This window comes from Equus quagga, chromosome 14, assembly GCF_021613505.1.
Source record: "Equus quagga isolate Etosha38 chromosome 14, UCLA_HA_Equagga_1.0, whole genome shotgun sequence".
NCBI lineage: Eukaryota > Metazoa > Chordata > Mammalia > Perissodactyla > Equidae > Equus > Equus quagga.
Window position 1 is genome coordinate 1745388 of NC_060280.1, and position 13175 is coordinate 1758562.

The following is a 13175-nucleotide window of genomic DNA, read 5'->3' on the forward strand; positions in this document are numbered from 1 at the left end:
ACCATGTGCACAAGGACAGCTGTGCTCCTGTATTTGCACAATCGCCTGCTTTTTCTTACTGGAATGGAGTATTCTGCATGGAAAAATGTCTAATTTAGTTGATAAAGAGATCTTTGGTCTCTAAGACTGAGAATAATGATATACATTAGAAAATAACAAATGAGTTTGATTCACACTGAAGACGACCTGTCTACACATTTTCATTTTTAAGAATTGCACCCTTTAGGCAGTAAGTGGATGTTTAAAAAATGAATGGTTCCAAGCCAGGCTTTCATCACCTCCAAATAGTTTGTGGAAGTGGAAAATGCAATATGACTATTGCATGTGGTAAATCTATAGAATAAAACAGCAGTGTTCCTCTTTTCCCCTCATTCCGTAAAGAAATGCCTTAAGCCCTGTCATCTTTCAAATGAGGGTTCTGTTAATGACCCTCACCTTTTAATTACTTCTTTCTAATTGAATCTATTTCTTGGAACAAAAGGTTCTTTATAAATTATTGGCTTACATGATAAATTACTGTTGATAAAATAGTGCAAGATAAAATATCATGTATTTTTATTATTCTAGCTTTGCAGAAAGCAGAAAAATTAGAAAAACAGAACTGGCTAAAAAAGGACAAAATTTTGGCTGATCTAGACACCATGAAACACAAAATGAGACAGTTAAGAGGTCAGTATTAACTAAATCAAGTATCACCATGTTTAATTCTAAATGTAACCTCAATTTGCTGGTAGTTTTTTCTGCTGTTAGAAGCCAGATGTTTATCTGAGTAGTATATAAAGATGTGTTACAGAGGTCACTGGAGCAAGTCTAAAACCTCATGGTGTATCTTTTCAGTACTGAGGTTATATTTGTAAATTTTATATTAAAATCAATGTCACATGACTTATGTGTACATTAAAAATTTAGCGGGGTGTCTGGGTCATATAGCCACCCTGTTGGTTTTCCTGACCTTATGTTATTCCGAGCCCTTAAGATATCCAGTGATTCTTTGGGGAGAAAATGTCCTATGGACTCCAGTCTGGGAAGGAATACAGTTCAGGCTCTGTAATTGTCGTAGCAGGATTTCAACTCCTGAGTATGTGCACTGTCTGGTGTCAAAACATGAGACTCTTACTTCAGTAAGCAACATAACTAGTTCCACCTGCAGCAGACAGAACTCTGGGCTGAAATGGCTGTTTTCTGGTTCTTACCAGAAGGATTGTTGGTTATAAGTGAAAAGTGTCTATTGCTACTGCTAACTTCTAGACAACTGCAACTACTAGACGTTGTCATTTGAATGTCCCATGTGCATGTCCAAGACTAAAGCCGTAATATCACCCCCTGCCTCCTTCATTTCTTCCTGCAGTGGGCACTACCACCACCCACCCAGGTGTTCTCTCTCAGAGCCTGGGAGGCATCCCAGGCCTCTCCCTGTCTCTCACTTTCTCCAACAAATGTCAGTAAGTCTTGTTGCTTTGAATCTGTTAAGTTTATCTTACTGAGTTCCAACTGTCTTACTTCCCACTATCATTACCCGAGTCTAAGCTGTTGTCGTCTGTCCCTTGGATTACTGAGACAGCCTTCTGTTTGGTCTCCCTTCCTCCATTCTGTGCATAAGGGTGACATTCTGGAGCTGGAGCGGCCATGAAAAATGCAAAGGTGTTATGGTCCTCCAGGCCTTCAAAAAACCTTCAGAACAAACCTTCAAAGATCCCTATTATCTTTAAGGTGAAATTGAAACTCCTTAATACGGCCCTCCATGGTCTGGTTGTCTGCAGCTTCCCACCATCCTTCTGCCATCCACTCTACTCTTTTGGACTTTTTGCAGTCCCCTAGACATGCTCTGTATTCGTAACTCTGAGTTTTTTGCACAATTCAGTTCCCTCTGCCTCAACTTTTCTCTTTCTTGTCCTCTTGGATTGGTCCACTCATTCCATACTTTTCAGTTTACGTGTTATTTCTTCCTAAAGCCTTCTCGAACATTCCAATTATCAGGGATAATGTGTTTTACCCTGAACTTCCCCTCTGATCGTCCTCATCACATTATTGTAATTACCTGTTCCTGTGACTGTCTCTTCTGTGTTACATTATGAATTCTATACCCTTCTTATTTGTTCTCTGAATAGTTACAGAATGATTGAATTAAAGAATGAATGGAATTTCAACCGTTCACTCCAGTGAATTTCCTAAGCTCTGTTCCTATAACAAGTTAAATCAATAGAAAGCAACATACTGAAAATAGCACCTGGCAGAGCTTCCTTTACTGAATTCCGATTTTATATCATGTCTTTGGCTTTTATTATAATTAAGTATTATAAAGACATTTAAAGTTCAGTTACCCCCATCTATCATACGTCTGTTGAAAACAGTCTCCATTTGGTCAGATGGTGTCCATTATGGAGGGCTCCACTGATGTATAGTTTCTCTTAGAGTTTAGTGCTAGGATAAATCTTGTCTCTACTGACAAACTGGTATATTTTCCTATATTAGAGGTAAATTCAATAGATGCTTGTTAAACGCCTCCTCTGAGGAAGGCCTTTTCTAGCTGTCGGGATTGTGAGGATAAAGAAGGACAAGCCTAAGTGCAGTTAACTGCAGTCCCTGTTAGCGTGTGAGCTCCTTAGATGAAAGGGGAGGTGTGGGGAGGATGAATAGTTGTAGAGTTGATTATTTACTATTATTATAACCATTGGTAAATGTGACAAATGTTTATTGAGCATATACTATGTACAAAGTACTATGATGATGTCACATTTTATTTATAAGCGTGGTTCTTGATAATATTAATCATAATGCTAGTAATTACTTTGTAGAGTTTTTATGGCTAAGTAACAAATGTTGACTATTTACTACATGCTTAGCACATAATAAATATTCAATAAATGTTAGGATGAGATTGCTGAGAAGGCAGCCTATTTTCCTACTTTGGGTCTTAAAAACTAATGAATACAACTAAGGAATGGCAGGTCAAGTGAAAGTATCACCTTTATTACATATAAAGACAATGCTGGAGCATTTTATTTAGTGTGAGAGCCAAATGGGTCTGCTAACTGAAACCCCCAGTGAGGTGGCTATGCCCTCCCAGGCTGCTGAGCCAGGTTGGGTCCCAGTAAGGGAGAGAGATGAGGAGAGCTGTCCAGGTGAGATTTATAGTCTGAGAGAACAGCAAAGCCCTCATGTTCTCTAGCTTTCCCATTAATAGTTAGCTATTATCATTGCTATCCCCTGATCTCATGTGAAATAAGATAGCGTATATGGGAACTGTAATAAGAAAATAATTTATTCAATATGTTTTTGCTTGGTTTCAATTTCTGTTATTCTTACATATATAAATAATAGTTTGTTATGAAAACCTTTCCCCAAACAAAAACCTTTTGTGATGACATTATGTCTCTATGAAAATTACAGTGCAAATGCATTCACTTTCTTAAGACCATTAGAAGCAAGTTAACAAAAAACAAGTAATGCATAATGTTTTTCCTGTTTCCTATGTTTAGTGTTTGGCTCTCAACAGTGTAAAAGATAAACCATTGCTGAACTCTCTTTAGTTGAGCAAAATTTTAATGTTCAAAATGCATCGTAAATAAAATATTTATTGAAATATTATCCGTAAGAATGTAGGTATCATAAATTAACGTTATCTGCACTTTCTGAATACAGTTGGCTAAAACTATATTCAGCATAAATTTATGTTATGATTTTTCTCTTGTCACTGTCGTCTTCTCTGAAGCAAGTTACCTAATGGCACTGTCACTGTAACTCATTGGCCGATTGATTCAATTACGCTTTTTCCACATCCAGGAATTACATATGAGTGCTTATTAGGTACATAGAGTTCTAGTTTCCCTGAAAAGTCATTGCTGCTGCTTCTTTTTAGTGCTGGATCTATTTCCACAAACTTGAGGTATAAGAGCACAAATGCTTTATCCTCTGCAAGTGTTGCGTTATTTCAAAGAGTTTTGTTTGTAGTCATAGTCTGAAAACCCGCACATTAAGAGTCCTTTGGTAACAAAACTAGGACTCAACTACATTTTAGTATGCCTGTTATTTTATCCACTCCAGTGTTACTCTCTCAGAGCCTGCTCTGACACCTCAGACCAGGTCAGTGAGCCCTGTTACATGCTTTGTAGACCCTGTCCTTCCCTTGTGCAGCTCAGTTGCAGACAATTATTGGTGTGATCATTTCCTTGACGTCTGCGTCCCGCGGAACTTGAGGCGAGGACTTGATCTTGAACATATTTGTATTTGCATTATCCAGCACGATGCTGACCCATGACTGGTGCTGAACACAGGTTTCTGGAAGGAACATACAAGAGAAAGCATTATTTTTACTTAAGAAGTTTAGAAGTCAGTATGAGACTCAGTGCTGAGTATCTCTTCGACACAGAAAAAGAAAACAAGTTCATAAGTATGACTTTTAAACCTCTTTTATAATGATTTCAAGTGGTCTAGTTGAAATAATGCATAAATTCAGATCACCACACTTATTAAATTATGCCTGTGATTCTTTAGAATACAGTATTCCAATAAATATTTTCTCTTACCACAGCTTCTTAACAGCCTAAAGGGCACAGCAGAGGTGTCAGAAATTAACCGTGCTCGTGGGGTATTATTAGATAGAAAAAAAGACCTCCTGTCTCTTGGGTTAATATTATTTTAAAAATACTTAATCCCCAGGCTGCTAAGTTAATTGTGGGGGAAAGGCTTATTATTAGTGAAGAGAACAAAACATATGTTCCATGCCTGGAAGAGACGATGGGCTATATAGGTCACAGATTCTATTTGACTAAATTACTGCTGAACCATATCGTGGGTAAGAGGCTGGGACCAGTGTGGAAGTCAGCCTGTTATCCTTCTTTTCTGTCTGTACAGTGAGTATGCACATCCTGGCTATTTAAAGCCTCAAGCTCCCACGTGAAGAGGCATTGTTAGATATGATTACCTTAGGCGTCTTTGCTTTTATGATATATTTAGTATTTTAGCCTATGCTCCCGAGTGGAATGATTTATGCATAGAAAGCCAAACCAGTTTATTTGAAATCTGCAAGCCGATCATCAGAAACAACATTTCCAGAGACTTCTTTCCCCAGGGCGGCGAGTAGCAGTGCGTCAGCCGGCCACCATGGCTCCCAACAAAAGCCCTGTGCAGCCGGTGCTGGTGGAAGGAAGCTGGGCTGAGAAGACTCGAGAGGAAATTAAACTCATGGACCTTATAAGACATACAGAGGTACGTTCTTTAGGACTTGAGACATTCAAGACTCGGCCTCTCTTATAAGCTTTTAAAAGTACAGTATTGAATTTTTAAATTATGCGATTAATATATTCTCGGCATCTGGTCAGTCATGACCACATAAGCATATCCAAGCATTGAGCTGGCATTTGGCAAGCAGTTATCTAAGAGACAGCAGCTCATATGAAGGTCTGTTTTGTTTGAATGGAGATGAGAAATTATGACCTTAGCAAAGAAGAGAAAAAGGCCCAGTGGATATGTACAAAGGTAATTACAATACGCGTAGTCAAGTTGAGCCTTATGGCTTCATTGCTCATCACTCCTAAGGGTATGTCTCAAGATGTAAAATGAGCAAGGAGCAAAATACTAATTGCAATGGAGACATTCAGAAGTGAGGAATTCAAAAAGCAGTTTCAGTCCAATTGGTTAATCGTTCAGGATTGCCGGACATAAAAAGTCTAGAAGAGAAAGGTCGGCTGTTGAGAGAGGATTTGGGGATAGAGACCTGGGAAAACTTTTTGCTTTGTGAAGTTTTTCATCAAAATGATATGTTCTTATTTAATAGGGTTTCTCAAATCGTGAAATGTGTTCAATGAAAATCTTAGGCGTGTGCCCAAGTCAAGGTTACGAGAAAAAAGGAAACTGACATTGCTAGAAATGTGATTTCATGCCAAGCTAAGAAGGATAAATCACCGACCAGGGAGTGAGTGCAGAGCATTGAACAGGACCTGCTCAAAGTAGGATGAAAAGCTGCCTGGCAGGGATCTGGCAATGCGTAGGGTGGCAGCCATATTTTAAGAGGCAGAATGAAGACTTGCAATGGCCACGCACACTCCCTTAAGCATCTCTTGGTTGAAGGAAATGATGTTGTGATTCTAATAAAAAATTCATTGTTAGATGCAGAGAAATGGCTCAGTAGGAGAAACACCATGCAGAAATCCAAAACACTTCTCTATTCATTTCTCCAAGTTATAAATGAAGGTTAAGTGCTTTGCCAAAATAAGTACCTTATTATTATTACTCTGTGATTATTATTGCCCTTAGTGGTTCATGGAAGCAAGGAGAATTTGCAGAAAAGTCAGTGACAGGAGAGTGTAATGCACTCCTAAACTTTGTTCAGTATAATTTACAATTATAAGACGTTTCTGTCTGTCCTGACAGCCTTCACACACACGGGCTTTTCCTAACAGGCTCACCTTTCTGAAGTCCAGGAACAGCAACACAAGAGGAATTCTCCAATTGCAGCTGCACGCACAGCACTCGGGCAGAGCAGCCTGTATAAGCAACCCAATGCCAAAAGGGTGTGGATCTATCGAAACGGGGGCAGACCTGCAGACGGCGCTTACGCCTGGGGCAGAACTATTTCAGAGGTGAGTCTAGTGTGAAAGGAGGTGTCCCACAGATCTGAGCTCACATCCCAGCTCTGACGCGTCTAGATTGTGAGGTCAGGCAAGTTATTTCACCTTCCTCAACTGCATTTTCTCATCTGCAAAATGGGACTAACACGTTCCTCACAGAGTTGATATGAGGATTAAATGGGCTTATGGGTGTGAAAATGTGAAGCCCAGTGCTGTCTGACACAAGTGTGAACCAAGATGCCACTTGGCCGGCAGAGAACAATGGCAGCCAAAGAGTAAAATTAAAACTTTAAAATAGTTTTCCTGTTCTACTTTGAACCCAGATCACGAAAGAGCGATTTTTCCCCCATCAGGAATTACTCCCTAGGTATGTTCTCTGCAGGGAAGACAACAGTATCGATCGGAGGAAACCCACCATGTTCTCACTACCCAGAGCGGTGGAACCATGGCTCACTTTCACTTTCCAAATTTGGAACATGGACTAAGGAAAAAATGAATTGAGTTCATGTGTTGTTTGCAATATCAAGGAGATAATTCTAAAGTTTGACATTTTCTTAGTTGTAAATAGAAGTTTAGGCACCTCATCAATGGATTTTCATAGACTTTTAAAAAGTCTTACCTGTTGCAGCGATATCTTGAGTAGTTGTTTGGCTTTTTTACTTTGTGAAATGTTTTTATAAGTTTTTCTGGGACGAGAGCAAGTCACATAAAGATGTGATGTTGGCGGGTGCAGGGAAAGGCAAGACGGTGTGATGGGCCAGCCGGAGGACTTCACGGAGGCCAGTGAGGGCACCAGGGTACCGGCACCTCAGAGGAGCTCTGCCTGAGGACGGTGACTTCAAAGTGTGAGAGACCACTCCTCTTTGGCAGGGTCTTTGAATAAGAACTGTGAGAGCAATTGCATCTCAGAAGTTGACAACCAATCTGCTGTACTTGAGAAAGAAGACAGAAAAATGCAGAAAATGTCCTCAAAACCAAGAATACAAGTAAGGGAACTTCGTACACATGGGGGAAAAAAGAAAGTCATGTTAGAAAGAGAGTGAAAACTTTTTCAGTAGAGAACATTCTGGAAAAGGTTCTATAGCAAAGCTGGGGTCTTTCTTCCTTGCTGTTTCCTTCGAAAACTTCAGTTTGTGTTGTAGATACTAAGTCTTAAAATGCACTTAACCATTTGCAACTATAACTGACACATCAGTGAGAGAGGATGGAAAGATTAATAGACCAGGTGAAGGGTAGAGCAGGGGCGACAGGATTGCAGAATGCCTGTCAGACTCAGGATAGCAAAAACTTACACTAACTCTTACAAAAATTACATCTATCTGGTGGAGGAGCGACTTTGATTTATGTGACTCTCATGTAGTGTATAAAAGGTACTCCATAAATATTATTCCATGTCATATAATTTTTCTATGAACTTCGTACACGAAGGGCATTGTGCTAGATGCTGTAAGGTATTGTTAATTGATGGATATGGAAAGGTTTTGAAAGCTTTATTGCGCCGTATAATTGACAGGTTAACATCAACAGTAGTGGTAACAGTGGGAGGAATAAATAACACACGGTCTATGTTCTCATTAAGTTAATATTTCAAGTTGGCAAAGCTTTTGAAAATCTATCAAAGTTTACTTGGGTTTGTAGAGAAATGGGCACTCTCATGCTGGTGGAAGTACAGCTTTTTGGGGGACAATGTGGCTGTGCATATCATAAGAAAATGTACTTCTAGAACTTTCCAAGGATATTTCCATGAATTTATGCAAAGATTTTTTGGTAAGAATATTTATCACAGGGCTATTTATAACACAGATAGATTAGAAATAATTTAAACACTCCTCAATAGGGAGTTGTTGAATTATAGTACATAGGATAGAATATTATAACAATTAAAACTAACTTTAGAAAGAATGACGACGATAAAGATGTTCAAGATATGCTGAGTGGAAGACACATAATATAACATCCCACATGGAGTGGGATGCTGTGCACATCCGTGCACACACCTAGAAAAAGACTGAAAGGACTTTATTGTTGGAAGTATTTATTGGAGGTCTTATTATTGGTTACCTGATAAAGGTGGTATTTCTTTCCTGTCTGTTTTTCGGTGTGTTCCGTATTTTGTTATGCTGAATGCAGATTTTCCTTGTAAGAAAAATGTATTTGCTAAGGGAGTTGATGTTCCTTTTAGAGAAATACTATCAGCTTGTGATAAAGGTCAAGTCAGCAGCTCAGACAGGAAGTCTGGTAGGAGCTCAGAGGAGGGGGACGCCCTGCCCACCTGGGGTGAAGGAGAAAGGTCCACAGAGGAATCAATCAGGATTCTGATGGAACTTGAGAAATGGGTAAGATTCAGCATCTTAGGCAGAAAAAGCATTAACAAGGATGAGGGACACTGCACACAACGGTATGGACATTAGAATTCATAAATCCCATTAAGTAGATGGTGCTCGGACTGAGAAATAGGGAGAGAGATGTACAACCAGAGAGATTGTTTACGAGCATGTGGTGGGCCCCACATACTATCTGCGTTGGTCTACTTGGCTGCCATAACACAATACCGCAGATTGAGTGGCTTACACAACTGTGTAATTTATTTCTCACAGTTCTGGAGACCGGAAAGTCCAAGATCAAGGTGCCAGCAGGGTTGGTTTCTGATAAAGACTCTCTTCCTGGCTTGCAGGTGGCTGCCTTCTCAGGCTGTGTGTCCTCACGCAGCCTCGCCCTCGTGTACACGTGGAGAGAGAGAGCTCCCGTGTCTCCCTCCTCCATCCGATCAGGACCCCACCCTTATGACCCCGTTTAACCTTAATTCTGCCCTTAAAGGCCCTTTCTCCAAATGCAGTCACACTGAGGGTTAGAGCTTCAACCTATGAGTTTTAGGGGGACAGACTTCCATCCATCACACATCCCAGACTGAAGCATTTGAGCCACGAGTTGTCTCTGAATGGAGGATTGTCGTGGTAAAGCAATGTTTGGGGAGATTAATGTGGCCTCAGGGTGTCGAAAGATACTTAGGAAATGTCCAGAAAGTTTTCTACACGTTATTTCTTCCTTTGCTTTATTTTTTAAAAATATTCTTTTAATCTTTCCTTTCTTTTTCCATGCTGTCTGTCTTGTTTTGGGGGACCTGCCTGAGCTCTTTGTGATCACTTAGGAATGGCTCCTTGCAGGCTGTCAGGCTGTAAAGAATACTCCTGGAGAATGGACTGTGCGAGTGAAACAAATGGACCACGGGAAGAGCACGGTTCAGACCTCACTGGGGACTCTGGCCAAAGAGGCTCAGAGTTTCTGTGGTTGGTACATTTACTAGCAGAGCGAGAAGCCAACACATCTCAGAGGTTCCACTCTGCTCTGTAATGAAACCCCAGACAGTGTCTGAGTCCCGTCTAGTGCAGACTCCCTTCCACTCCTTTCACTGCGGCCGCTATTTGGACGACTTACCCGCGTTCCTCCTACGCACCCTTTGGACATCGCCAGAGCAGCTCTCATCTCCAGCTGGTGTAGGCCCATCTGCCATCAGTGCACCAAGGCGGCTCCCTCTCCAGGGTTAGTGGCTCTTTCTTCAGGGCCGACATCATTCTCTGATTTATGGTTGCCCGGGCCCCTCCTTCTCCTGTCCCGAAGCGTTTTTCTTCTCCCATCCCTGCATCATCTCTCTGATTGTGCAGAATCTCAAAACCAGGGTGTTCTCTCTCAGCCCAGCAGAGTTCTGAATGCATGAGCGGAAGCTGAAAGAATGAGAAACAGATCCTTTGATTTGTAGAGACAAGTCCCTCACATCCGCAGGCAATGTGCAATGGTTCTGAGATGCTCACATGCCCACCCTGAGAACACCTGGTCTACGAAAGCTCGCTCACAAAATAGATGTGAGAGAGGAATTACGTATGGAACTTTGTTCCTTTATTATTGCAAAAATTGCAAACGTTTAATTTATATTACCCACTTTAAAGAAGATGCTTAAGTAAATTTAGATACATTCGAAAAACTGAGAATTAAGAATGTCATTAAAGGTCATAAGCTGACTACATATTTTACAACCTAATTGCAATGAAAGTGCCTTATTTTCAAAAGATTTTTGTAAACTCATTAACTTTGTCTCATAAAAGTGGCTCTTTGTGAAAACCAAGTGACATAGCTATATATTTAACTCATATTTTGCATTTAGTATATGTTTTTATTAAACAACATTAATTTTTCTGATTATAAACAGAAAATATAATCTCTATAGAATAGTGACATTTTAGTGGTAAAGTAGGGAAAAATCTAAGAATTACCTTTCTGTAAGATCTTTTCAAGCTGCCGGAGTTTCTCCCAGAGATCTATCTGTACATATTTCTAGGACAGCCCCCACTGCTCCCAGCTCAGATAGGAACTCAGCCCTCACACCCTTTGGTCGCCTTGGAGCAGAAGGAAAATTAATAACTCTTATGGAATGAACTGTGTTCCTCAAATTCTTATGTTGAAGCCCTAACCCCCAATGTGACTGTGTGTGGAGGTAGGGCTTTTAGGAGGCAAGTAAGGTTCAATGAGGTCACAAGGATAGGGCTCTAATCTGATAAGATTTGTGGCCTTATAAGAAGAGGAAGGGAGCTGTCTCTCCCCGACCCTGTGAGGACACAACTGGAAGGCAGCTGTCTGTAAGCCAGGAAGAGAGTCCCTGCCAGAAACCGAATTGGCCAGCACCTTGATCTTGGGCTTCCAGCCTCCAGAACTGAAAGAAATAAATTTCTCTTGTTTCATAGGCACTCAGTCTACAGCATTTGTCTTGGCAGCCTGAGCAGACTAAGACAGTGACTATTGTCATGGAAAATTTAGAAAAACCACAAAGGAAAACCATATGAGTCTATCGTAGTCTCTATGAAGTTTTTGATTATTTGAAAAACATTTATTCTGTTTTCTAGTTATAAAATAACATAGGGGCCACACCAGTGGCATAGCAGTTGGGTTTGCATGTTTCACTTCAGTGGCCCAGGGTTTGCTGGTTTGGATCCCCGGTGTGGACCTACGCACCACTTGACAAGCCATGCTGTGGCAGGTGTCCCACATGTAAAGTAGAGGAAGATGGGCATAGATGTTAGCTCAGGGCCAGTCTTCCTCAGCAAAAAGGAGGAGGATTAGCAGCAGATGTTAGCTCAGGGCTAATCTTCCTCAAAAAAACCCACAACATATAGTCATTGTATTAAAATTAGAAAAGAAAAAACACCAAGAATGAGTGAAAATTCTACCACCTTCAAATAACCACAGTTATTATAGTTTTGGCAGATATATTTCTATGGTTTCTATAGTTATATATTTTTTGCCATTATGATCATAGTAGATTACGTGGTGTATACAATTTTGCAATCTGCATTATTCACCTAACAAACTGTTGTGACTTTTCCCCCATATAATTTAACTTTCAGTGTTATTATTTTCAGTGGCGTCATCATCTTTTATCAAATTAGACAGATTGTTATTTATTTATCCAGTTTTCTGTTGTTTGCCATTTAGGTTGTTTTTAAATGTTTGCTGTTATAAAGCATGCTCCAACAAACATTCTACATAGAAACCCTTACTTAATTTCCTGATTATTTCTCCCAAAGAAATTTTTAGAAAGGTTGTAAGTCGAATTTTATAAACATGCTTGAGAATTTCAGTAGCCGTTGCTAAATTTTCTCCTAGGACTATTTTGGGAGTCTGTGCTCCCACAGGTAGTGAGTGAGGCTCCCACCTGGACAGTCACCACGAGACAGCACCCCGTGGTGCAGCGCAGTCACGCAGAGACCTGTGCGTCCAGGCTGGACAGAGAAAACGCACTGTCTCCGATTTAATTTATAATGTTCTTTAAGTACCTGTAAAGTGATTTTGCTTTGTTTTATTTTGTTTGTTTTACTGTTTATTAGTCATTTGTGAATTTCCAGTTAAATCTTTTGCTGCTTTTCTATGGGAAGTATTTTTCACATCGATATGAGTTTTCTTTTTTTTAAGCAGGTGAGTCTATTATGTGTAACTTCATCATATTTATTATAACAAATTTCCAATTTTCCATTGTGTTTATGGGATTTTTTAATGTACAGAAATTAATACATTTTATAGGTTTGTTCATTGCTTTTAATGTTTAAATAGTCCTTTACCGTCCTGTGGTCATATAAAGATTCATATGATTTTTCTTCAAATTTTTTATAGTTAAGTTTTTTCTGGTTGTAAAATTTGAGTGAAGCTATTTTCTCTGCTTTGTTTGTTGGCTTAAATTATCTCAGCCCTACTTGCTGACTAATCATTTTTGTTCTCCCCACTGAGTTGGAATGCCAACTTTATAACACACTAAACTCTGATATATACTGGCTTCTGTTGTTAGGCTATCTAATGCATCTGACACTTGGAGAATTAGTATAGCTTTACAATCTATTTTAATACAATAGGAGTTGCCTATTGTTACACTTTTTTTTTGGATTTTGCTTGAATACTCTTGCCTGTTGATTCTTATAGATGAATTTTGGAGTCACATTTCAGCACCCTGAAATCATCCTGCAGGGTTTCGACTGTAGCTGTTGTCTGAGGCTATTCATTAAATTCATAGGAACTGAACATTTTACAAAGTTCCATCTCTGCTGCCAAGGTGAAGTCTGTGGC

The 13175-nt window shown here is 39.8% G+C and overlaps 1 protein-coding gene across 3 annotated transcripts in view; it reads left to right on the plus strand.

The window, feature by feature from the left end:
• Positions 1-13175, plus strand: part of DCDC1 (doublecortin domain containing 1) — a 427916-nt gene that overhangs the window by 396320 nt on the left and 18421 nt on the right. For all 3 annotated transcript variants that reach the window (XM_046637833.1, XM_046637832.1, XM_046637834.1), the window contains 3 exons: positions 568-669; positions 5072-5208; positions 6402-6581. In XM_046637833.1, the coding sequence (XP_046493789.1) occupies positions 568-669; positions 5072-5208; positions 6402-6581 (419 nt within the window). The remainder of the gene's footprint in view (positions 1-567; positions 670-5071; positions 5209-6401; positions 6582-13175) is intronic.